This window comes from Populus trichocarpa, chromosome 4 (genome assembly GCF_000002775.5).
Source record: "Populus trichocarpa isolate Nisqually-1 chromosome 4, P.trichocarpa_v4.1, whole genome shotgun sequence".
Lineage (NCBI taxonomy): Eukaryota > Viridiplantae > Streptophyta > Magnoliopsida > Malpighiales > Salicaceae > Populus > Populus trichocarpa.
Window position 1 is genome coordinate 9,872,330 of NC_037288.2, and position 26,242 is coordinate 9,898,571.

Consider the following 26,242-nt stretch of genomic DNA (forward strand, 5'->3'; position numbering starts at 1 on the left):
AATTTATTTTTAAATTCATATCTTCAATTTAAAATATATTATTGTGTTTCGTCTAATATGACTTTAGTAAAATTTTCAAAGGTTTAATGGCAATTTTACAATCAATTTTGATTTCCCCACTTTTGTTTTCATGCTTTCATATTTAATATTTGAAAGCAAGCTGGTTTTTTAGTAGTAAACGTATCAGTTTCCTCCCGCAAAAACAAAACAACCAAAAATTCTTTCTTTCAAAAATACAATTTCTATTTTAATTTGCAAATGACCAATTCTCTCAAAAATAAATTATGTTTGCATATTTTTATCATATTAAAAAAATCACAACAAATAGTCTTATATATATTTGCATGCATTTTAGATTTAATAACTAATTTATTAATATCATTAGAACTCGGTCTATATTTCAAAAATATAAAAAAAATTATCTTGTTCTTTTTTAATACATGAGATTACGAACTTATACGTAAGATGTATTTTCGATATTAAATTCAAAATACAAAAAAATCTATTTTGTTTTCTGTTAGTATCTGAGATTATGAACTTATACGTAAGATGTAATCCCTATATTAAATAAAAAGATGGTTCCTTTAATTTTTATATCAGTATTAAAATGGTTAAGTTTTTAGCTGATAAGATAAGAATTTTTTTATTAAAAAAAAACTTCTCTTTGATCACAATAAGAACATCAGTTAAAAAAATTTTGAATATAATTTTTATTGGGGGGAACTAATCTATTGTCTTCGTGGAAAAGTTGAAAAGGAAAGATTTTAGGAAGCCACCACCAAGTGGATGGGTGAAAACAAAGAGTCTATTGTTATGGGACCCGGCAGAGGCAGCTTGATTTTGTATATATGCACGGTTTATCCATAGCTAGTGGTAATTGGCAAACGAGGAACGCACGCATGTAACGAAATTGTTTAATTTTTATTAGAGTATGTAAGAATATATATATTTATTTATTTTGATTATTTGAAACTTCTTAGAAATTATGAGATAACTTTGTCAAAGTCAAAGAAATTAATCCTTAATTTAAACTAAAAAAAAGAAAGAAAGAAAAGTCAAGAAAATGCTGCTTGTACACGCTGGAAGTGCCCTATAAAATGGTCGTTCCATCCATGCCATCTTGCATCAAATCTCTACATCTTCATACATTCTATAGCTCTGTAACTCACCATCTCTCCTATCGAGGAAAAGGAAAAGCACAGAATCTCTGCCTCATTTACAAACTCGCGTTACATTCTTTTGTACCCAAACATGTTAGGATAGTAAGTGTGAGGACAGTAAGATTTACGTAGAAAAGGAATAGAGATGAAGAAAAGCAGAGAATAGAGATGAAGAAAAACAGAGAAGAAGAAGAAGAACTTTAGCACTGATTCTTTTTATTAATTGCTTACTATTCTCTTATCTCACATATGTTTATATATGCTATAGTAGAAAGGTTATACACGTTATCTAGTCTCTCTTTATTTGCACTGAAACAATGCTAACTAATTCTCTTAACTGACAAACAATACTAACAACTACTAACAGCATTCTAACAATTTCATTCTCTAATCTTTTGACATGTGGCAGGACTAGAGCCTGTGATATCTTTACATTCCCCCTCAATCGCAGGCTTGGAGGAGCCAAGCATGAGATTGGAACAGTGGTGCCTTGATACAAAATGATAATCAATCTGGAGGTCTTGTAAACTGAAGGTCTTTAGTTCGATCCTGCATTTTCCAAACCTGATGATCATCAATTTCAACACCTTCAAGATCAGAATCTGCATCAAATCGACTTGGACATTTTCTTGAGTCATCAACAAATCCTAAAATATCATGACTCTCAAGTAGAATTTGCATCTGAAAATTCCATATAAGATAATTTGTGTCATCCAGCTTGACTGTTACAGCTGTTGAAACCGTAGGAAGTAAACAGGTAATAGAAGATTGAACAATTTGAAGTTGAGAAGTAGTCACCATTTTTAGAGTTCAAGAGACAGAGAGGAAGAGAATTACAGATTTGAGAAGAGAGTTGAAGAAGCTAGAATTTTTCAGTTTGACAATATATCAAACAGATGATAGGCAGATTGATTATTATGAAAGAATTGGTTTAATAGGGCGATAATAATGCCAGAAACAGAGATTAGCAAGTTATTAGAAGTTGAGAAGTAATCACCATTTTTAGAGTTCAAGAGACAGAGAGGAAGAGAATCACAGATTTGAGAAGAGAGTTGAAGAATTTTTCAGTTTGATAATATATCAAACATATGATAGGCAGATTAACAAATACACCAGAATTTCATGAAAAGAATGAGAATAAAGCTAGAATTCAGAAGCTAACGGCCACAAGATCAAGAATGCAGTAGCTCTGATACCATGTGAGGACAGTAAGATTTACGTAGAAAAGGAATAGAGATGAAGAAAAGCAGAGAATAGAGATGAAGAAAAACAGAGAAGAAGAAGAAGAACTTTAGCACTGATTCTTTTTATTAATTGCTTACTATTCTCTTATCTCACATATGTTTATATATGCTATAGTAGAAAGGTTATACACGTTATCTAGTCTCTCTTTATTTGCACTGAAACAATGCTAACTAATTCTCTTAACTGACAAACAATACTAACAGCTACTAACAGCATTCTAACAATTTCATTCTCTAATCTTTTGACATGTGGCAGGACTAGAGCCTGTGATATCTTTACAGTAAGATTTACACAGAAAAGAGAAATAGAGAGAGATGAAGAAAAGCAGAGAAGGATTCTGTTAAACAGAGAGGAAGAAGAAATTCTGTTTTTGATTCACTGTTTTATTAAGTGAATTTTGTTCCCTTATTTGACATCAGTTTATATATTGCTACAGTAAGAAGCTTATTCACGTTATCTATTCTTCACTAAACAATACTAACTAATTCTCTTAACTGACAAACAAGACTAACAACTACTAACAGCATTCTAACCATTTCATTCTCTAATCTTTTGACATGTGGCAGGACTAGAGCCTTTGATATCTTTACATTCCCCCTCAATCGCAGGCTTGGAGGAGCCAAGCATGAGATTGTAACAGTAGTCCCTTGATACAAAATGATAATCAATCTGGAGGTCTTGTAAACTGAAGGTCTGTAGTTCGATCCTGCATTTTTCGAAGCTGATGATCATTAGTTCCAACACCTTCAAGATCAGAATCTGCATCAAATCGACTTGAACATTTTCTTGAGCCATCAACAAATCCTAAAATTCCATGACTCTCCAGAAGAATTTGCATCTGAAAGTGCAATATGAGATAATCTGTATCATCAAGCTTGATTGTCACAACAGTAGAAACCGTAGGAAGCAAACAGGTAATAGGAGATTGAACAATCTGAAGTTGAGAAGTAATCACCATTTTTTAGAGTGCAAGAAATAGAAAAGAAGAGAATCAAAGATTGAGAAGGAAGAATCTTGCAGAAAGTTGAAGATTTGAAGAAGAATTTTTTAGTTTGACAATATATCAAACAAATAATAGACACATCAACGAATACAGAAGAATTTCATTGATAAGATGAGAATGAAGCCAGAATCAGAAACAAGAGTAAGAAATCATAGAGTGCAGAAGCTAAGGTCTCAAGCTCAAGAATCCCTAAGCTCTGATACCATGTTAGGATAGTAAGATTTACACAGAAAAGAGAAATAGAGAGAGATGAAGAAAAGCAGAGAAGGATTCTGTTAAACAGAGAGGAAGAAGAAATTCTGTTTTTGATTCACTGTTTTATTAAGTGAATTTTGTTCCCTTATTTGACATCAGTTTATATATTGCTACAGTAAGAAGCTTATTCACGTTATCTATTCTTCACTAAACAATACTAACTAATTCTCTTAACTGACAAACAAGACTAACAACTACTAACAACATTCTAACCATTTCATTCTCTAATCTTTTGACATGTGGCAGGACTAGAGCCTTTGATATCTTTACAAAACAAACCTCTGTTTCACACACTAAGCCCAAGCCTTATTTATCTAAGTGCCAGATGATTTTGTTTTCGGAACATCCTCATCAGCTTACCAGGTACATACTCTAAATTTTGCTGCCTCTAGTGCAGTAATTAGGAGGGGACAACAGAACATTATTTAAAATAATACTAGTTATGTTAATTAATTTTTCGTTATTATTTTATTATGATATGCAGTATGAAGGTGAAACAAACAAACATGGTAGAGGACCAGCTATATGGGACACTTTCACTGTGGAACATACAGGTACCAATCTCTCTCATTAAAATTTGCACTTCCCTCGCTAAAAAGTTGAAGAGAATTATGTTAATGTCCTAAGAAAACCACCATTATTAACTTTAAAAATAATATTATTTTCAATGTTTGCAGAGAGAATAAATGATCGTAGCAACGGAAATGTAGCTGTTGATTTCTATCATCGCTATAAGGTATGGGAGTTCTTCATCATATTTTCGTTGTGGTTAACTATATGATGTATGTAAGTGTGATTGTTCTTAAAACAAATTGATAAATGTTACAGGAAGAGGTGCAAAGAATGAAAGAAATGGGAATGGATGCTTTCAGATTCTCCATTTCTTGGTCTAGAGTATTACCACGTAAGTTTTTATATTCTTTGAAATTTGTTCTTAACATAGTAATAGTAATGACACTAGCAGGATGTGACTTTGACATCTGTTGTGAATTTCCATTTGATATATAGCTTTCCATTGGATTTTTTTTTGGAAAATGCAGATGGCAGGTTAAGTGCTGGAGTAAACGAAGAAGGCATCAAATTTTATAACGATCTCATTGATGACCTCCTTAAGAATGGTTATAACCTTTCCCTTCCCTTCAATTAATCATAATATTTTGCCAAAAATTGATGCGAAAATTCTTATACAACAAAAGGTTTATCTTGTGCGCTCCATCTGATTATATGATGTTTTGTAATATATAGGTTTGCAGCCTTACGTTACTCTCTTTCACTGGGATACTCCACAAGCTTTGGAAGATAAATATGGTGGTTTCTTAAGTCCTAACATTGTGTAAGTAGCGACCTTTCGTTAATTATGCTTCAAATATCCAAACTTGTTGTAGCTTCGAAATATTATAATCTAATCTGTCATTCTGGAGACTTTGTGGACCTATGCTTCTCTAAAATTTAAAACATTCCTATAAATTTTCTCACATAAAACATTGATTTCCAGAAATGATTTCCGAGACTTTGTCGACCTTTGTTTCCAAAATTTTGGAGACCGGGTGAAGAAGTGGATTACTTTGAACGAGCCATGGATGTTCAGTGTTCAAGGTTATGACATGGGCACGATGGCACCCGGTAGGATTTCTGTCGTTGTAAATGATCCACACCGATCCTTAAACACTGGTGCCACTGAAGTGTATACGGTTAGCCATCATTTGTTGCTTGCTCATGCTGCGGCAGTGAAACTATACAAGGAAAAATATCAGTCATGTCAAGGTGGACAGATTGGGATAACACTTGTTTCTCATTGGTTTGAACCTTACTCAAACAGTGAAGCAGATCAAAATGCAACCAAAAGAAGCCTCGACTTCATGCTTGGTTGGTTCATGGATCCTTTAACTAATGGTGACTATCCACGTAACATGCATGATGCTCGTGCAAATTATCAGAGTTCACTGCCGAGGAATCTAAGATGTTGAAGGGATCGTATGATTTTATTGGAATTAATTACTACACAACATATTATGCTCAAAATATCGATGCAAATTACTACACAACGTATGACGTAAATAACAATGCTTCATCACTAAAGGAAGCTCTTAATGATCCCATAAGAGAAAAATCTTACAAAGACCACCTCAAGAATGTTTTGAGATCCATCAAGTGAGTTAATTTTTTTTCATTTATTAACTAATGATCATTGATAATAAGTTTTTTAATCTATAGCAACAATTATATTATTAAGTTACCAAATCCGTCTAACTGGGATTCAATATCTATTTATTGCAGTGAGCATGGTGTTGATGTTAAGGGATTTTTTGCTTGGTCTTTAATGGACAATTTCGAATGGGGAAGTGGTTATGCTGTGAGGTTCGGCCTCTACTATGTTGATTACAAAAATGATTTGAAACGATATCCTAAACAATCAGTCAAGTGGTTCAAGCAGTTTCTTAGAAGAGACTCCCACAGTCCTATTCCACATACGTATCCTCTGATTACTTCTAATGAAACGTCGAAAATTGAAGATAGTTTGGTTCGGGATGCTAAAAGGCCAAGAAATGCCTGAATGCCTTCGCCAGGATCTGAAGTCAAAGTTGTTAGCATCTGCAAAGTGGGATTTCACGGCTGAAAGATAGAGCTCTCAGCAATATTAATTGAACAGAATTTGGTCACCACTTCATTCATTCAAGGCTGTGGTTAAGAATAAAAATTCATGGTTCTAGTTTTCCTTTGTTTTGTTTAATTATGGTTTCAGAATTTAATTTGATTATTTTACTGTTGTATCATTTTTTCATTACATTATTGATTATGATTGGTTTAATAATAATACAATTCTTCTGCACCATCATTGTTTATGGTTTGTTTACTATTTTTTTTTTTCAGAAAGAAAAACGTAATATTTGACCCTAAAAAAAATAAAAGAAATGGATAATAAAAAAAAACCTTTATGATTGCGAAGAACCCCTTTAATATCAACCAATTCAGGTTTGCCAATAAAAGAACCATCAACATTAGATTAGATTTTAGCATATGACATTCATGGGGAGACCATTAAATGGGAGATTTAATACTCTTATTATTTGATCATTGAACCATGTTGGAGAATAATATAAATCATATCTTGAAACCTTACCTAGCTATTAGGTTGAGATGGTTCTTTGACATGGTATCAGAGCCTTGATGACCAAGCGGTCACAAGTTCGAATCTCATCATCCCTATTTATTTGATAAAAATTAAGCACAAAGTAATGTGGGTCTGTGCAAGTTTCAAGCCCAAATGGCTTTTACTTGAGGAGGTGTGTTGAAGAATAATATAACTCATATCTTGAAACCTCACCTAACAGCTTAAGCTATTGGGTTGAGATGATTTTTTGACAAACCAAACCATTAAGAGAGATGAACAAATCAATAGCACAATAAGAATAGACATTTAGCAAGAAATTCCAATCTTTGGAGGAACCAATCCTTTTCCATACACCATAAAAAGAATTACATGAATTAGGTTGTCTAGGATATTATAAAATACTACACCTATATTTGCCTGAATAAACACAATTACAATTGGGTTTCCAAATTAGTTTATCATCAACTTCACTCAATAACAATATATCAGACAACTTATCGAATAAAAAATCAAATGAGTCAATCTATCTTCCTCTAAGAGCCATTCTCCATCTGAAATTTCATAACCATGAATATTCATCCCACATACCCATATTAAATTACAAGGAAACCTAATCTTCTTATACACTAAAAATTCTATGAAACTGGACAACGAGACAATTATCCCCAACCACTCATCGCTCCGAAAGCTAGAATCATGATCATTACCAACCAAAACACAAACATTAACAATCCTAGACCATGCACTACCATTGGAATTTAAACTGAGGGAAGACATATTTAAAGCTGATTCCTTATTATGAATATTGTAGATAATATCCTTCCATAATCATGAATCAGAGCTCCCAAACCTCCAAAGCCATTTAAAAAAGCAAGGCTTTGTTTTTCACTAGTAAAAGAACCTATACCCAGCCCTCCTGTTTTCTTAGAAGAACAATAAAGGTCCATTTAACATTGCATAATTTTTACCTCCCTCCTCACCAAACCAAAGAAAAGGCTTGATTTGTTTCTCAATATTTGCATCAATAGCGATTGAAATAAGGAATAAAAAGAGATAGTAGATAGGGATGTTATTCAATATTGTATAAAAGAAATTTAAGGGATCATGGGGTTTCTTAGTTGGTTTTTAATTCTTTAAGTCTCATTGCTTTAGATTTGTATATAGAAACATTTATATCAAATTTTAGATTTTTGAGTAACAGGTTGTCTTATGAGAAAATGAAATATAGTAAAAAAAAGTAACAAAATGGTTATCCAAAGACTTAAATGTTATCATAATAAAGATATTTATTATAGCATACAATTTATACTAGTACAATTTAAGGTAGAATAGAAAGAGTTGATGCAATAGATGCCAAAGCTGCAATAGCAGCATAATGGTTCCAAATTTGGTCACCCTTAGCTACAACAAAAGTTACTTTTTCCTTAGGCAATCTTGACATGAATAGTTTTATGAAATCATCATGGCAAGCTTTCCCGGTTGTTATATGCTTTTGGCAACAATATTCTAATGGAGTATTGTTGTTGTATATACTATTAGAGATTTCGATTGCACAACGTTTTGTCACCTTTGCATGGCATGGTTCCAAATGTTGAGAAAGCTCTGGATTTTCTTCATAAGTACGAATTGCAAACCCCGGTGTAATGATAAGTATACCGATATAGAAAAATAGTGCTGAGGAGATGCTTTTGCCAAAACTTCCCATGTTTTTTACAACAATATATTCTGGTACTTGGATAAAAATTTGATGGATGCAAATAAAATAATATCACGCAAGTCCAATTTATAGGTAAGAAAATACTTCCAAACATTTTATTGATTTAATAGCATTGATTAATATCTGTATGTTAAGAGTTGATGAAATCCGTTTCAGGAAGTTAGTTATTGTTAAAAAAGAGAGTTTAAGTGGTTTTGATAGCAAAGTATTCAAGCATAATTAAGTAATTATTATTTACATTTATCACTACCATAATCTTTAGATTTACTGACGGAATTTTCCGTCGGTATTTGCATTACCATTCTGTTGGTAAAGAAATCACCGACGGAAAGTCTCCGTCGGTGAATCTTTCATCGGTAATTTTTTGTCCATTGGTAATAAAAAAATATTATTAGCGATGAATTTATTGACAGAAAAAACGAGATTTTTTTTTTCATTCCGTCGGTACTTCCCTCAGAAACAAACTGTATGTAATTCTGTCGGTAATTATTTAAATATATATATATATATTACAAAACTATAAAATAATTAAATTAATATTAATCAACACTCTATAATACTCAAAATGCTTGGAAAAAAGAAGAAGAAAATCAACTCAAAAAATTTGCAACAAATAAATAACACGAAAAAATAAATTCAACTAATAAAATTCATATGAAAAAAATTTAAAAATCTTATAAATAAATCAACTAAAAATTGATCTCATATAAAAAAAAAATCCTATAACAACATTCATACAATTATTAAGAACAAAAACAATTAAAAATAAAATAAAAAACAAATATAGTGAAAAAAAAATGAAAAAAAAAAAAGAATTGTTTCTTTTACCTTAATGTAGTTGCAAGTGAAGCTAAGGAGAGAAAAAAAAAACAAATTCGTAAAGTATACTAATTAAAAAAAATGAGAAGAAAAAATAAAAAAGGAGAAGAAGACATACCTAAGCATGGAGGAGAAGAGAAGGAGTTGAGAAGAGAAGGAGTTGAGGAGAGGAGAGGAGAGAAGAGAAGAAAAAGAAAGACGAAGAAGACATACCTGAGCATGGAGGAGAACAGAAGGAGTTGAGGAGAGAAGAGAAGAAAACGAAGAAAAAGAAGAAGAAGAAAGGAGACTGGACTGTTGTGAAATTAGGGCGTTTTACCACCGGTTTTACCGATGGATAATTAAATATTAATATTTTTAATAATTCCATCGGGGATTCCGTCTATAATTTTTAATTTAATAAAACAATTTCAGAAACCGCCAAATATCACCGACGGCTTTTCAATCCGTTGGTGATTTCGTATGTAATATTTACTTTAATTTAAAATTTTCACCGATGACTTTTTAATTTGTCGGTGATTTTGTCTGTAAAGAACAGTAATTAACAGTGCAATTGGGAAGTGAATAGTTCTAGTGCTCTCTGTAAAATACCGATGAAATGTTCCATCGGTGATTCTCTTTGTAATTAACATGATGAATAGTGTTGGCAGTTTACCGTCGGTAATTCCGTTGGTAATTCCGTTGGTAAAAATGACACATCATCTTTTTTTTGCTTTGTTTTAATTATTTTTTTCCCATTGTAATTCCCTCGGTAAATATTGAGAGAATATTTCTGTCGGTAAAATCCGTCAGCAATTTACCAACGAAAATATTCCCTCGGTATTTCTGTTTGTATTTATCGATTTTATGGTAGTGTATAGAAAGACTAATTATAAGAAAAAAGATTAGTAAATTTAGAAAATTATTCAATAAGTTCATTGTCTTACTATAATAGCATAATCCAATTAAAGTGTTTACAAATTTGTTAAAATTACATTGTTTGGTGATCGATTAAATGTCTTGGGACATTAGAAAATCTGTGACGAGAATTCATGTCTCTGGACATCAAAAAACAAAAACGGTAACGAAAAGTCATGTCTTTTGGACATTGAAAATCATCGATGAAGTATTGAGTTAATTGGACATTTAATGTTAGCGTAAATAATTTCTAATGTAAATGAGAAGCAAGAAAATAAAATACATCCATGGAAATTGTTTACGGAAGTATTTGATTTTGTGAATTTATGAATATTATGAATAAATTGGAAAGATTTGAATATTGATTCAGGATGTTATATAGAAATGTAAGAGAAGCATTCGAAAGGGGACCCAACTTCTAAGGAGCTTGTATAGTAGGAGCTTAAGGTAAAGGTCATCTCCCTTCCCTAGCTTGTAAACTATTAAACTATTTTTATAATGTTAGTTGGATTTATATCTATATGTGATGTGAATTATCTATTGATCATGAAAACTTGTGCCTATAAGGCAAGAAATTGGATATAATGTAAAATCGACTGCAATGGTGGAATTATAAAAAGATGTGTCGAAATACTTGTTTATGATTTATTAATCGACCCCACTAACGGTAACACATGTAGGTGCTTAAAACCGTTACATGACTAGTTACCTGGTAATGGGTTGTGGAACTGGTTACCCGATAATGGGGCTAATGCTCGGTAATGAATGGATGAACTAGTTACCCGGTAATGGGACTAGTGTCTGGTAAAGGGTTGTGGAATTAGTTACCCAGTAATAGGACTAGTGCCCGATAATGGGTTGTGAAACTAGTTACCCGATAATAGGGCTAGTTCCAGGTAATGGATGGTGGACCTAGTGCCCAGTATTGGGCGGTGGACTCAATTACTTGTAATGGGCAGAAGAACTAGTTACCCGATAATAAGCTAGTGGCATCACTTTTTCTAATGACCGGGATATGTAATTTAAGTTAAATTGACGTGTGTGGTGTTAATATTATCACGATGACTGATTTGCCGAACTATAAATGGAATGTTGGATGAAACCTAAGCGTCTGGCTCACCTGGCTGGTAGTCCCACATAAAAGGCAATTTTCTTTGAGGGAGGGGGTAAAAGGCGGATTTTTGCCATTGGGAACTATATCAATCAACGGTTGTTGAAGCTAGTCCATGACTGGCGTCCCGACGGAATAAGTCGAAGTTGCGGGATCCTGGGTACAACGAGGAGGGATCAAGAGACGGATAGGGGGGAAGGGCATTTGCAAGTTACAGAAAGCATTGTATGGTCTTAAACAGGCATCACAGTAAATTGTGTTTATGTTATGGATTATTGAAGAAATAAAAAATAAAATTGATGAAGATTCATCCTTGTGAAGGATAGAAGACCGTATCATTTGGAAAGTAAGAATAGAAGTTCATTGATCATAGTAGGTATTGTACAATTGAGGAATTCAACGGTATAGATGTGATGTATTTTAAATTATTTGATGAATTGTAATTGATACAATTTAACAATCGTGTACTATGCACATGGAGGATGTCAAAGAAATTATGACTAATAATGTAAATATGTTGTATTGATGTTTTGTGTTGTTGATGACATGAGAAAAATTTAGTGGTAATTATAACATTGTAATAAAATGCTAATAGCAGTGATGAAACGACGTACGACAATAACTACCAATTGTTCTACCTAATGTACGAGATCATAGAGGGCTTGGATTAAACATTGAAGATGCACAAAAACAATTTGTTATAATATTTAAAATCTAAAGAAAATGAATTACTAGGGTTAAAATTTTTGTATTCTAGATACGCAGTATTCAACAACAAGTAAGTTGGTTACTATATAGAATGATGTGAGAAAGTAAATGAAGAATTGTATAATTAGTCGGCCATATGAGTGATGGATAATGTAATTTGGCCTTCATGATGGTGGCCGAATGAGATTAGGTTGTTGAATTAAATAGATTGATTAATTGATGTATGTATGGTATTCATATTATTTGAAGATGAAACTGATATGAATATTGTGAAAATGATGGTAGGTCCCATGATAAGGGGAGATTTTACTGAAAATCTAAAAGAAACATTGGAATGTGCCAAAATTGGCACAAAAAATATGTAAGTTGAATATATTTATAAGCCAAAATTGGACTAGAAACATAACTAGTTTGACGATTTATATGGATGAGCCATAATGGGTATAATAGATGTTGGGATTAGAATTGACATAGAGATAGAGAGAGAGAGAGAGAATCACATTATAGATATTATAACAAATTAAGTGTGCTCGTGAGGTGAAACGAGATGCAAAATGAATATAAGGTGTAGGGGAACACAATATGGAAACGTTAAAATGAATCCGATAAATTAATAAGATGAAACAAATACATCATATTGAGTGGAGCTAAGCTAGATTGTAAATGTATAACTCACTACAAGGTGATTATGATAGATTGATGTGTATAATGATGAAAAGATAATTCAACTTTAGTTAAGGAGAATATACCAAGTCTGAGAATTGACACAAGTTTGAGAAGTTCACAAAAAAATTTAAAGAAATGGGTTTTTGTTTGTATTGTTAGTAATCCTTAGCAATTACATTGATGTAAATGCTTATTATGATTTTTATAGTTTTGTGTGTGTTTCAAATATTTTTTCCATTGAAAGCCTCAATACCTCTTAAGTGTCATTGGGCAATCTAACCTTCCATTGGGGAGGGACTCTTGTATTTTAAATGAATACTTCTAGAATAATTTATATATACATATACATGCATGTATGTATGTATGTATGTATGCATGGAAACCTTATTAATGTGTAAAGATAAATTGTGTATTATTGTATCCATTGATAGAATTATTAGATGGTGAATAGAAACTATCCTGATGTTATATTCTAAAAAAAAAATACCTTTCTTCTTACGTTAAGGCTTAAAGTTCCTTAAAATTGTATTAAATTACAGGGTATTGCATTATTGTTCCTCATTTGTACAACTAGAATGTTTGCAATATTTCTCTCAAGATTCCAACAACACCACCTTGGTTTAGATCTGCTTCTAGAAAAGGTCTTTGAACCAAAGATTATATAACTCAAATATATCTCAACAAGATGAACCTAAGCTCTAGATTTTAGAGGAAAATTAAAGTATAAAAAAAAACATTAAAAATGAGATGAGTGCGTAAAATCTAAAAAATTCAAGTTAAAAGCTCTTCCTTCACCCCTCTTTTATAGTGAGTTTTGGAAGCTAAAAGGTTGAAGAATTAATTCCCACTATTATCAACATTTAATTAGCCACCATAAATCAAGAATTAAATCTAGAAAAATCAAGGGTTCTTTAAAAGAAAAACCAAAGATTTTTCTAGATTAATTTCTCATTCACCTATAATATGTATAATTAAAATAAATTTCTATAAATATTTATATTCTCACTAGGATTAGGGGTGGTGGTATGTGTTGCTTGACAAAATTATTATTGTAGCAATCTCAAGGTAATAGTGAAATCTCTACAACTCTACGTACATAGGATAAATTGCCAAAACATGTAAATTCTTGTGTCATGTGCGCTTTATTTGTCTTGCTTCTTGTTCTCTTTTGTTTCATCTCTCTACAGAAACACATCCTTAACAAGAGAAGCTAGATTGACGACTTCAGCAGCAGTATAACACAAGGGCAATAATATTCAATTGATGGCTATCAGAATACTTGAAACTCATAATATCACTACCAGAAAATCAGCGAAAACCAACGGAAATACCGATGAAAATATTCCATTAGGAATTTTTGCTGACGGATATAATTATGTCTCCTAATTTGTCGGTATATACCGACTGTATTGCCGACGAACTATGCAGTTTTTTTGGAAAGTTGCAGCGGTGTGATGACATGGATTTTTTCAGACGATTTTACCAACAGAATTGCTGAGGGATTCAAACCGGGATAGCCGTATAGTGACGTGGCACTTTCACCGGTGGAATCACCGACAAGTATACCGACAGAACGTGTCTATCGAGGATTCCATCAGTAAAAGTCATTATATACCCACTCTGCCAACACTCTCTTCCTCTGTTTCTGCTTCTTCTTCCCCATCCCACCTCTCCCCTCCTAAACTGCAGCCAACCACCCATCCCAACTCCCCCCTCTTCTAAACACAAGCACTCAAGTTTCTTATACTTTTGTACGTAGTCACAACATCCATTCTTGTGGATTTTATCATTTTTGTAAGTAAATTTATCCTTTTTATATAGTTTTAACATTTAAATGTGAATTTTATTGTTTTTTTAGTATATGTATTTTGTTAACGTATGTACTTGTTTGATTGTTATTTGTCAAAGAAACTTGTAGTATGAATGTATAATTTTGTAGTTGTTATAGTTTGTTTTAGATTTTGTCAAATTATATTTGTTTGTAAATTGTTGAAACTTTGTTTGAATTACACCGAATTAGATGTGTTGTGATGAAATAAATAATTGCTTGTTTAACGGGTCTATTTTAATTGTTATGAATTCTATTGCGAAGTTGTGATTTCCGTAAATTTATATATGTATAAATTTGTATGGACGTTGATAGTTGATAATTGATAATGAATATTTAACATAAGTGTTTTTTTAGTTTGTTGGATAATGTCGGGGAAAACCAATATTTTTGTTATGTTTATTTACGTAACGTAGTTAATTAATACATGTTGTCGTCATAATTTTATAGAGGTTCGAGATAAGTCATGGATGATCATTCATGGATGTATCGGGACTCACCCCAAGGATTGTGGAGGATGGATTATTGTAACGGGGTTCAGAGTTTTATTAATTATGCAACATCTATCCCGAGGAATTTTACTAACGGCGGTATTAGGTGTCCATGCAGGAAGTGTAAAAATTTAAAGTTTCTGCATTAAGATGTTGCAACGATGCATCTTCTAACCAAAGGGTTCATGGAGGATTACCTGTGTTGGTATGCACACGGAGAACTATTTGTTCCTAATGAGAGCATGGTAGAAATAGTGGTTGGGTCAACTTCTAGTGCTAGCAACATGCATGAAGTTGGAAATGAGAATAGTAATCCTTACAGGAATATGGTTATGAATGCAATGAGAATGAGTAAAGGTAATGTCAGTGGTAGAAGAAGAACCTAATGTAGATGCAGCAAGGTTTTTTGATCTGTTGAAAGATTCTAACGAACCATTATGGGATGGCTGCACGAACCACAGTAAATTATCGGCCATAACACAGGTGTTCACCATCAAGTCAGATCACGGGTTGAGTGAGGCCGGTTATGATAAGATTATCGAATGGACGAGAAGCATTTTATCTGAAGGGAATAGGCTGAAAGAGAAACCCCTCGGTTTAGGATACCAGAAAATTAACATGTGCCCTAACTTCTGCATGTTACACTACCTTGAAAATGCTGAGCTGATCGAGTGTATGACATGTGGACATTCCCATTATAAACCCAGAACTGGCAGAGGAAAGACTCTCGTGGCATATAAAAAACTTAGATACTTCTCAATCATACCTAGAAAATTTTGAAAAGATTGGAGGTTGAAAAATAAAAAGTAACTTTTATCAAATCATCATAATCTAACTACATAAAAAAAAAAAAAACCCCTAAAACAACCAACTATTTGGATGAAGGACTAAAACTAAATTGAAGTTCAAAATAAAATAATATTAAATCTAATAAAAAACTCAACTAAAAGTCCAAATAATTTGAACCCAAAAGCATAAATTAGAGCCCAATCTCTCAAACAATGAACAATGGTTGAGCAGTCCTCCATCATTAATGATCATACATATGTGTGACGTGTCTCAGATCCGGTGTCCCCACTATCTTTTATTAAGTTCGTGATTTGTCAAAATAAAGGTATGAACATCTGTTTCAAATTATAAAAAAAAAATCAATTTAGTTCATCATTTATCAAAAAAATCAACTTTTATTTTTCCAAATCAAGCATCAACTCAAATTTTTTCTTCGTAAGATAATGAATAGTGAAATTATAGTCCTTTTTTATTTGGTCCCTGAAATAAAACTTTGCAATGGAGTCCCAATCAGCCTTAGTTTTTTAGATTCTTTGCAATTTCACCCTTAGCTTTTTAGATTCTTTGCAATTTCACCCTTAGCTTTCTTCAATTGAACCCTTAAATTTCAGCGCTTTTTACAAAGTTGTCATTATTTCATATTTCTTCAATGTGATCCTTAATTGAACTTTATATTTTAAATTTCTATCAATTAAGCCCTTGATTACATCAAATTAGTCTTTTAAAGCTTCAAATGTGTTCCTAATCTTCCAATCTTTGCGAATTGATATGAATTAAGCCTCTAAACTTGATTTCTCTTCAATTGAGTCCTTGATTAAATCCACAAAACCCATTAGAAGTTTAATTATGTCCTCAAACTTAATTAATTCTTCTAATTTTTACTCAATTGACTTTCAACATAATTTTTACTTTAAAATTGGGTTATGATATCAAGCATCAACGGAGTGTCAGATTTTTTCTTTGACACCGCAAGAACCCTATATAAACCTAACTAAAACAAACCATCAAGTGCGATCCTAAAACACCAATTTAACAAGAATAAAATGAAAATAAAACTTGAGAAATTTTTTTTTATTACAATCCACAATATTATTGTGTCTTGAGTTTGAATGAAAGCTCAAGCCCTTTAAGTTTTTTGTAATATTTTTTTTTATCCACTCAATCGCTTTCTAAATATATTCATGATATGAGCATAAGTACGATTATTAATTAATAATTTGTTTGATTACATTCTAACCCAAATACTTATAAAACTTATCCAAGCAATAATTAATAATCTGCAATCAATAATTATCACCTTCGCCAAAAAGAATTAAACAAATGAGATAATTTTAGGATATTTATATAGTTTGTTTTCTAAATAAAAGAAATAATATGACATCTCTGTTATTACATAGGTAAAAACAAAAGATCATAAAACTTGTTTTTATCTTTTTGTTATTGCGGACTTGTTTTCTTCACACATTTTTTATTCTACTATGTTATATTAGTTTTTAAAAATTTCTAAAGGAATGTTTTGAGTTATTTATTAAATTAACATGTTTGTTTTTAAATATAAATTATTGTATATGAAGCTTGATGATTTTGATTATATTAGTATGTTTGGTTCTTAAAGTGTATAAAAGAAATTTAAAGGATCATGGGGTTTCTTAGTTGGTTCTGTATACATAAACATTTATATTCTTGTGTTGAGTAGATGTTTTTGCCAAAACTTCCCTTGTTTCCTACACAAATATATTTTTTACTTGGATAAAAAATTGGTGGATGCAAATAAAATAATATCATGCAAGTCCAATTTATAAGTAGGAAACAACTTCAAAACATTTTATTGATTTGATAGCATTGATAAATATTTGTATGTTAAGAGTTGTTGAAATCCGTTTCAAGAAGTTAGTTCTTGTTAAAAGGAGTGTTCAAGTAGTTTTGATAGTAATGTATTCAAGTACAATTAAGTAATTATAAGTTATATTTACAGAAAGACTAATTCTAAGAAAAAGATTAATAAATTTAGAAAATTAATTAATAAGTTAATAAATTTTAGCATAATAGCATTAATCCAATTAAAGTGTTTACAAATTTTGAAACATTCTTACATCCATTGCTTGCTAATTAAATGGTTTAGAGGTATAGATAACATACAAACTCTAGTTATGTTAATATTATTATGTAACTCTTGCTATTTAATGTGAACTTAACTGTAACTCATTATAGTAATAAAATGCTACAATATAAATATAAGAGATTGTGAACAAGTTTTGGATTTCTCAACTGATCGTATCTAGCTTCTATTTCATGGCTCCCCAAGATTCTGTGAAAATACTAGAGCTCTGCCAAGTTGCCCCAGCCTACATCTCACCCGAGTCAATCACCGACTTCTCTCTCCCTCTCACCTTCCTAGACATTGCTTGGTTCAAATTTCCTCCAGCTCAACAAATTATATTTTATGAGCTCACCGAGTCAAGTCCAACCTTCTTCAATCTAGTAATCCTCCCCAGGCTCAAAAAATCACTCTCCCAAACACTATTCCACTTTCTCCCACTTGCTGGCCATCTAGTGTGGCCAGAAAACTCCCCAAAACCCATCCTCTTATACACTCCAAATGATGCAATTTCACTCACCATAGCCGAGTCAAATGCAGACCTGAGTCATCTCTCAGGGAATGAAACTCGGCAAGCCATCGAATCGTTTCCATATATCCCTGAGCTGCCTACATCTGACGCTAAAGCTTCAGTGATCGCTTTGCAAATAACAGTGTTTCCTAACAAAGGGTTTTCTATTAGCATCGTTTGTCATCATGGAATTCTTGATGGGAAATCTGCTACAACTTTCCTCAAGGCATGGGCCTATATATGCAAACACCTAGAATATGATCAACAACCTTCGTTATCTAGTGAGCTAACCCCTTTTTTGGACAGGGGAGTTATCAAGGATGCATATGGACTTGAAATGATCTTCTTGAACCAATGGTTAGCACTGACCAGGCCGGATACAAAGTCCGACTCTCGAAGCTTGAAGTTGGTGTCAAACATGGCAGTGTCACCGGACGTAGTTCGAGCCACATTTCAGTTGACTCGTGAAGACATAGAGATCTTAAGGGAAACAATATCGTCCCAGTTGGAAAAGGTCCTTCAAGAAGAGCTAAACCCAACAAAACAAATGGACTACATGTCAACTTTTGTACTTACATGTGCTTATACAGTAGTTTGCATGGTGAAAGCCAGAGGAGGGGATAGTAATAGAAAGATTTACTTTATATTCTCAGCAGATTGTAGGGGCAGATTAGACCCTCCGATTCCACAAAATTATATTGGTAACTGTATTAGCAGCCAACACATTGTTATCAAGGCAGGAGTTTCCATGGAGGAATGTGGGGTTGCAATGATAGCACAGAGGATTAGTGGCATGATAAAAGGGCTAGAGAAGGGACTTTTTGAAGGAGCCAAGGAGAGACTACTTGAACTGGCTTCTATAGAACCGGGTACAGAAATCATTGGGGTTACTGGATCCACCCGATTTGAGGATTACAGCTGGGATTTTGGATGGGGAAGACCCAACAAAGTGGAGTTTACAGGAAATGCTAGGGGAGGAGTAATTTCTTTGGCAAGGAGTAGAGAGGGAACTGGTGGTGTTGAGATTGGTTTGGCTTTGAAGATGCATGAAATGGAAAATTTTGTTTCGTTCTTTGTTAACAACCTAAAGAACTTTAGGCAAATCTCAAAATAGTTCTTCAAATTATAATTCAATTCTCAATAAAGCTTCAAAGATTTTCTTTTTAATTGGGCCTCTACAGATTCAGTAAGTCAAAATCGAGTCCCCTCATTGACATCAATTACCATAAAGTAATCTGTTGCAAAAGTTTGATTGTGTATTTTCTTATGATTATATTTTTCAAAAAACTAAGGGGGTAGGGTTAGGATAGGGCTCCCCTCAAAAGTTTCATTGTTTTGAGTCAAAACAAAACCCAATGTCAACCCTTACCCACGAGCATAATAAAAAGTGGATTTCTGAAGTCTTTATTGTGCAAATGAATGTAATGTAACTTGTTTGTGTAAAGTTACTACAACCTTAAAGCATTTTAGTCGAATGATGCTATAAAGTTTTACACTCTTAATCATAATTCAGGCTCTGGTTTCCTTACCAACAGACCCATGCCTTGATGGTTAGCTTACAAGAATCCAGGGGCCATATCTGGCCATGTTCCAGCATCTATAGCAAGATAGGCCTAGTATAGCTCTTCATAATGCTTTCTTAGAACCTCATAGCAACTCATGTAGAAAAAAAAAAATTTAGATAAATATTTTCATATATCCACATATGTTGACATGGTTAAATGTCTAAAACATGATTTTTTTTTTGTTTTTTAATAATATAGAAGTATGAAAGTACTTTTGTGTTTGGTATTGTGGTAGCTGTTGTGGTTGTAGTTTGAAATTTTTTTTTTATAAAAGTACTTTTAGTTAAGGTTGGTTTGAAAAAATATATGTTTGGTTAAAAGGTTTCACTAATAGTGTTAAAATAGGTATAATATAAACTCAACATGAATTTCAAAGTTTATATCCAAGAAAGTTTGTTATTAGCATGTCTTATCTTTTTATCTTACTAATTCCTATACCTTGCTTGTTAAATGATTAATCTAGATTTGTGTTGTACAACCCTTGGTACAACAAATACTTGACACTTTCATAGTCTACTGTATGGTATAACCGACACCTGTGCTATGAAAGGAACTTGATTTGTTGTTAACATAAGTTAACATCATGAATTCCTGACAATATTTAAAAGTATGATGTTACTAAAATAAGATAATTAATATGATCATGTTAAAAATTTATAATGAACTATTAAGGATAAATCATCCGATTGAAACCTCCTTTGTGTGTGATTTCTAGTTGATTAATAAAAAGAATTTATACTATACTTATTTCTAATACTATTAGTAGATCCTCTAACCTTGACAATTGCTTTTATCTTTGATTAATACTCACATCAATATCACATCTCAAAAGTTCTCTTCAACTCCTTTTTCATTTGTTGTTTATAATTTTATATAGTTCACCTCCCTGTGTTCGACCCTGGTCTTGCCGAGTTATTTATTACTTCGACACTCCTATACTTGGGATAAGACATCAATCTTTTGATCGTGTCACATGCCAACGAATCTTCTCATCTCTAACATCCACTAGTTACACCACCACCACCTGCATTATAAGCCATCAGCAACCACCAGCTACTCTAGCAACCCAAGCCAGCAACGAAAACTCCCTCAAGCCAGGTATCCCTGTTTCGACTTCTTCCTTTTTTTTCAAATTGTATTATGTTCTTAGAGGAGCATGCAGAACATCAAATAAAGGTGGACCTTGGTTTCAGCCCAACCTGTGTGGAGGGGTTGGTCTAGCCCACACATATAAGATAGGGCTTGTTGGGCCATCTGTCAGCCCAACCAAATATGGGTAGGCTGGGCTTGAGCCCAACCCTTGTGAGGGCTTGGGCATCGGGCCCAATAGGCAAAGCCCAACCTAGACCTAAGGGTGTTTTTGGCAAATTATGAGAGGAATTAAAAACCTAGAGATATATAAAAGAAGTAAGAAAGGAGAAATAAAAAGTCAAGAATTGGAAGAAAAGAAGGTGAAGAATAGAGAAAAATTGAAGGTTGACAAATCAAAAGTCTATAACCTTTTATCAAATCATCATAATTGACAATAATAAAAAAAAACTTGCAAAACCATTAAACAACCAACTATTTAGCCAGAGGCTCACTAAAGCTAAATTAAAGCCCAAAATCAAAATAATATCACATCTAATAACAAAACTCAACTAAAAGTTCAAATAATTTGAACCTAAAAACACAAGTTAAAGCCCAATCTCTTAACCAATGAACAATGATTGGGTTATCCTTCATCATCAACGATCATACACTTGTGTGTGACGTGTCTAGAATTCAGTGTCCCCACCACCCGTTTCATTCAATTTAGTCAATGATTTGTCAAAATAAAGGTATGAACATTCATTTCAGTTCAATTCTTGTAAAACCCAAACTCAAGCCTAAGTCAGCCCAAACTCAACAAAACTAACCTTAGTATTTAAAGAAAAGGTTGCAAGAGAAATTTATTTTCCTCTCTCTTTTCTTTCCTTTTTGTCATGACCTCCTCTATAAAAACACAAAGGGATTTTGGTTTTTAAGCTTTAGTTTAATTCAAGAAATATTGAAGAAACAAGTGTTTCTCTCTTTGTTATTTTTTATTATGCTTTATTTATGGAATGATTAGACAAGATATTAAGATTTTGTTATGATTTTGATGATTTCATGATCTAGGAAATATTAGGGTGTTATTTGGCTTAAAATGAACTAATTTGATTACTAGAATGATGGGTTTTAGAAGAACTCGTCTGTTTTTTGATTCTGCAGATTGAGGACTAAGAGGTCAGGATTTCAACCAGTCGACCAATTTACTTGTTGTTGTCGGTCGACCAATTGGTCTAACTCGACTAACCATTTGGTTTGTGTAGTGATCAACCGGTTGGTCAATCCGGTCAACCAGTTGACCCTGTAGAGGCGGTTAATTGGTTGGGTGAATTACTTCGGTTTTATAACTACAATTTGGTCTCTAAGTTTATATTTTTAATCTTTTATGTTATTTTGCTTTGAGTTGTTTTTTAGTGTTTTATGTATCTGTTTGCCTTTTGGTTTTGTTTTTTTTTGTGAGTAGAATAATCTTTAATATGCCTGGAGTATAAATAATTATGTTTGTTGATTATATGATGAGTACAACTAGTTAATTTCTTGAATATTTATATGTGTTACTTTATTTTTCGAGTACTCATCTATTCTTGACTTTACACTCACATTCTGTTAAATTAAATTTTATTTGATATGATATTTGTTTGCTTTAATAATTATGTGAATATCTATGATGTCTTGATATAGGACTTTTCAAAAACTTCATGCTAACGAAGAGTAGTTAGTCTATGTGCACATAGTATTTTGTATATCTAGCTGGTGAGAGAGGCACCAACCTGTGGCAATTCATCCTCCCACAGCGGTAATCTTTGGGTTTTAATTGAGTTTGGTTTTTGACAATGTAATAAATATTATGGATTATTTGTTTTGCTTTATCCGATGATGAGAATTTTTGAAGAGTTATTTGATTTTATTTGTTTTGAAGAATATAATATTATGAAAAATATTAAAACGCTGCAAAATCTTTATATAATTTATTTTGATATGTAAGTTTTGAGACTTAATATAGGTGGGGTATCCTTACAACACCAGTCCTGTGTTGCCAATCATATACTCGGGATTCGGGTCGTGACAATTTTGATCCCAAAAGCTTCAATTATTAAATAAAAATCAATAATCTTTTTTCCAAATCAAGCATCGATAGTGTTATTTTTTTTCCTTAACACTGCAAGCACCCTATATAAACCCAACTGATACAAACCATCAAGATCAATCCTAAAACAACCCAATTTAAAAGAAATAAAATGAAAAAAACTAGAGCAAAAAAAACAAAGTATTATTACAATTCACAATATTATTGTGTCTTGAGCTCCGACGAAAGCTCAAGAACTTTAAGTTTATTCATAATATTTTTTTATCCATTATATGAGCATAAGTACCATTATTAATTAACAATTTGTTTGCTTACTTTCTAACCCAAGTAATTATAAAACCTATAGAAGATATAATTAATAATTTGCATTCAATAATTATCAGCTTCGTAAAAAACAATTAAACAAATGAGATAATTTTAGGCTACTTATATAGTTTTTTTCTAAATAAAAGAAATCATATGACATCTCTGTTATTAAATACATAAAACAAAAATCTCATAAAACTCATTTTTATCTTCTTGTTTTTATTTCTACTATGTTATATTAGTTCTTTAAATGTTATAAAGGAATGTTTTGAGTTATTTGTTAAAAATAAATAAATTTGAATATTTATCAAATAAACATGCTTGTTTTTAAATATAAATGATTGTGTATGAAGTTTGATGATTTTGATTATATTAGCATGTTTGGTTCTTAAAGTGTATAAAAGAAATTTAAGGGATCATGGGGTTTATTAGTTTGTTCTTAATGCTTTTAGTTTCATTGCTTTAATTATGTATACATAAATATTTATATCAAATTTTAGAATTTTCAGTTGTTGGTTGTCTTATGAGAAAATGAAATATAGTAAAAAAAAATTTAACAAAATGGTTATTCAAAGACTTCAATGTTATCGTGCATCATAAAGACACTTATTATTGAATACAACTTATACTAGTACGATTCAAGGTAGGATAGAAAGGGTTGAAGCAATAGGCGCCAAGGCTATAATAGCAGCACAATGGTTCCAAATTTGGTCATCCTTAGCTATAACAAAAGTTACTTTTTCCTTAGGCATTTTTGAAATGAATAGTTTTATGAAATCATCATGGCAAGCTTTCCCGGTTGTTATATGCTTTTGGCAACAATATTCTGATGGAGTATTGTTGGTGTATATGCTATTAGAGATTTCTATTGCATAATGTTTTGTCACCTTTGTGTGGCACTCTTCCAAATGTTGAGAAAGCTATGGATTTTTTTCATTGGTATGACTCGCAAACCCTGGTGTAATAATAAGTATACCGATAAAAAGAAACAGTGTTGAGGAGATGTTTTTGCCAAAACTTCCCATGTTTGTTACAACAATATATTCTTGTACTTGGATAAAAATTTGATGGATGCAAATAAAATAATATCATGCAAGTCAAATTTATAAGTAAAAAAAACATTTAATTGATTTGATAGCATTGATTAATATTTGTATGTTAAGAGTTGATGAAATCTGTCTCAGGAAGTTAGTTCTTGTTAAGAAATAGTGTTCAAGTGGTTTTGATAGAAACATATTCAAGCATAATTAAGTATGAGTTACAATTACATCAAGACTAATTGTAAGAAAAAAATCAATAAATTTAGAAAATTGCTCAATAAGTTTTCATTGTTTTAGTATAATAGAATAATCCAATTAAATGGTTTACAAATATAGATAATATACAAACTCTAGTTACGTTAAAAGTATTATGTAACTCTCTTTTTTTAATGTGAACTTAACCTATATATTTATCTTACCTTAACTGTAACTTATACTAGTAATAAAATGCTACAGCTCAATACAAGAGATTGTGAATAAGTTTTGAAGTTCTCAATTGATCGCGTCTAGCTTCTATATATTTCATGGCTTCCTAAGGTTCTGTGAAAATACTGGAGCTCTTCCAAGCTGCCCCAGCCTCCAACTCACCCGACTCAGTTAGCGACTTCTCTCTCCCTTTGACATTTCTAGACATTTCTGGGTTTAAATTTCCTCCATCTCAGCAAATTATATTTTAGAAAAGGGACAACCTTCTTCAATTTAGTGATCCTCCATAGACATAAAAAATCACTCTCCTTAATTTAGAGAAGGGACTTTTTGAAGGAGCTAAGGTGAGACTACATGGATTGGCTTCTATCGAACTGGGTGCAGAAATCATTTGGGTTACTAGATTATCATAACACAAATGGATGCAACACTAACTTAGAGATGAAATTGAGATCCCAAAGAATTCTTGCAAGTAAAATCATAATACAAAAAAAAAATTAAATCCAATTTTTTTTATCATATAGATTAATCATTAATAGAATATATCAGGATAATTATAAGCATGCAATACTAGATTTTTTAAATGTAAAAGATTAACCAAACATAATATCACAACATTCCACTTTTCTTGCCAAGCTTTGCAATGAATAAAGAGGACTAGATGCTATAAATCAATAAAACAAAAGGAGGTTATTTAGAAAAAAAATATATATATAAATGCAAGGTGATATATTTCTTTCAGGTACAGAAGTAATATTAATTAAAACCTTAAATGACAAGTGAAAAACTGAAAGGTAAAATTCAACAAGTCAAAAGGTTAAGTTATTTACCGAACAATGTGTTGTACAATGATGATAGACCACTTGGAGCACACATGCTATTGTTTATATAGGTACGAATGATCTCCTTTGCGATTGTCACTTTTTTCTCTCATTTTTTTTTGTCTTTTTTCTCCTCTCTCTCTCTCTCTTCTGACTTTTTTTCGTTTGATTTTTTTTTGTTTTTTCTTTTTATAAATCAATATAAAAGAGAATTACAACAAAAAAAATAATTAAATAAAAAGGTTTTAAACTCTCCCAATTAATTCTATTCTTTTTGGCGCCTGTCTCTATCAAAGTTTGAATACTAGAATAATAGATTGTTAGAGAAACAACAATGAGGCCGATAGGAGAAATTATGTGAGGGAATTCAATATGGTGGTGAAAATAGTGTGAAGGTGCCCTTTGACCAAAAAGAAAGAAAAAGATACTTTCAGAAAGAGAGAAAGAAGAATAAGAATAATAGATAAAGAGAATAAGAATGTGAATGAGATTGAGATTGAGATTGAGATTGAGATTA

At 31.9% G+C, this 26,242-nt stretch overlaps 1 protein-coding gene and 1 pseudogene across 1 annotated transcript; both read left to right on the plus strand.

The window, feature by feature from the left end:
• Positions 1–3,981: 3,981 nt before the first annotated feature.
• On the plus strand, positions 3,982–6,437 carry LOC18097938 (beta-glucosidase 12-like; annotated as a pseudogene).
• Positions 6,438–18,093: 11,656 nt separating this feature from the next.
• On the plus strand, positions 18,094–19,524 carry LOC112327284 (phenolic glucoside malonyltransferase 1). Its single transcript, XM_024599654.1, has one exon. The coding sequence runs from the start codon at positions 18,094–18,096 to the stop codon at positions 19,522–19,524; it is 1,431 nt and encodes a 476-aa protein (XP_024455422.1).
• Positions 19,525–26,242: the final 6,718 nt, after the last annotated feature.

Excerpts from the sequence above, each read along its gene's own strand:
- LOC112327284 (XM_024599654.1), top strand. The coding sequence starts at position 18,094 with ATGGCTCCCCAAGATTCTGTGAAAATACTAGAGCTCTGCCAAGTTGCC.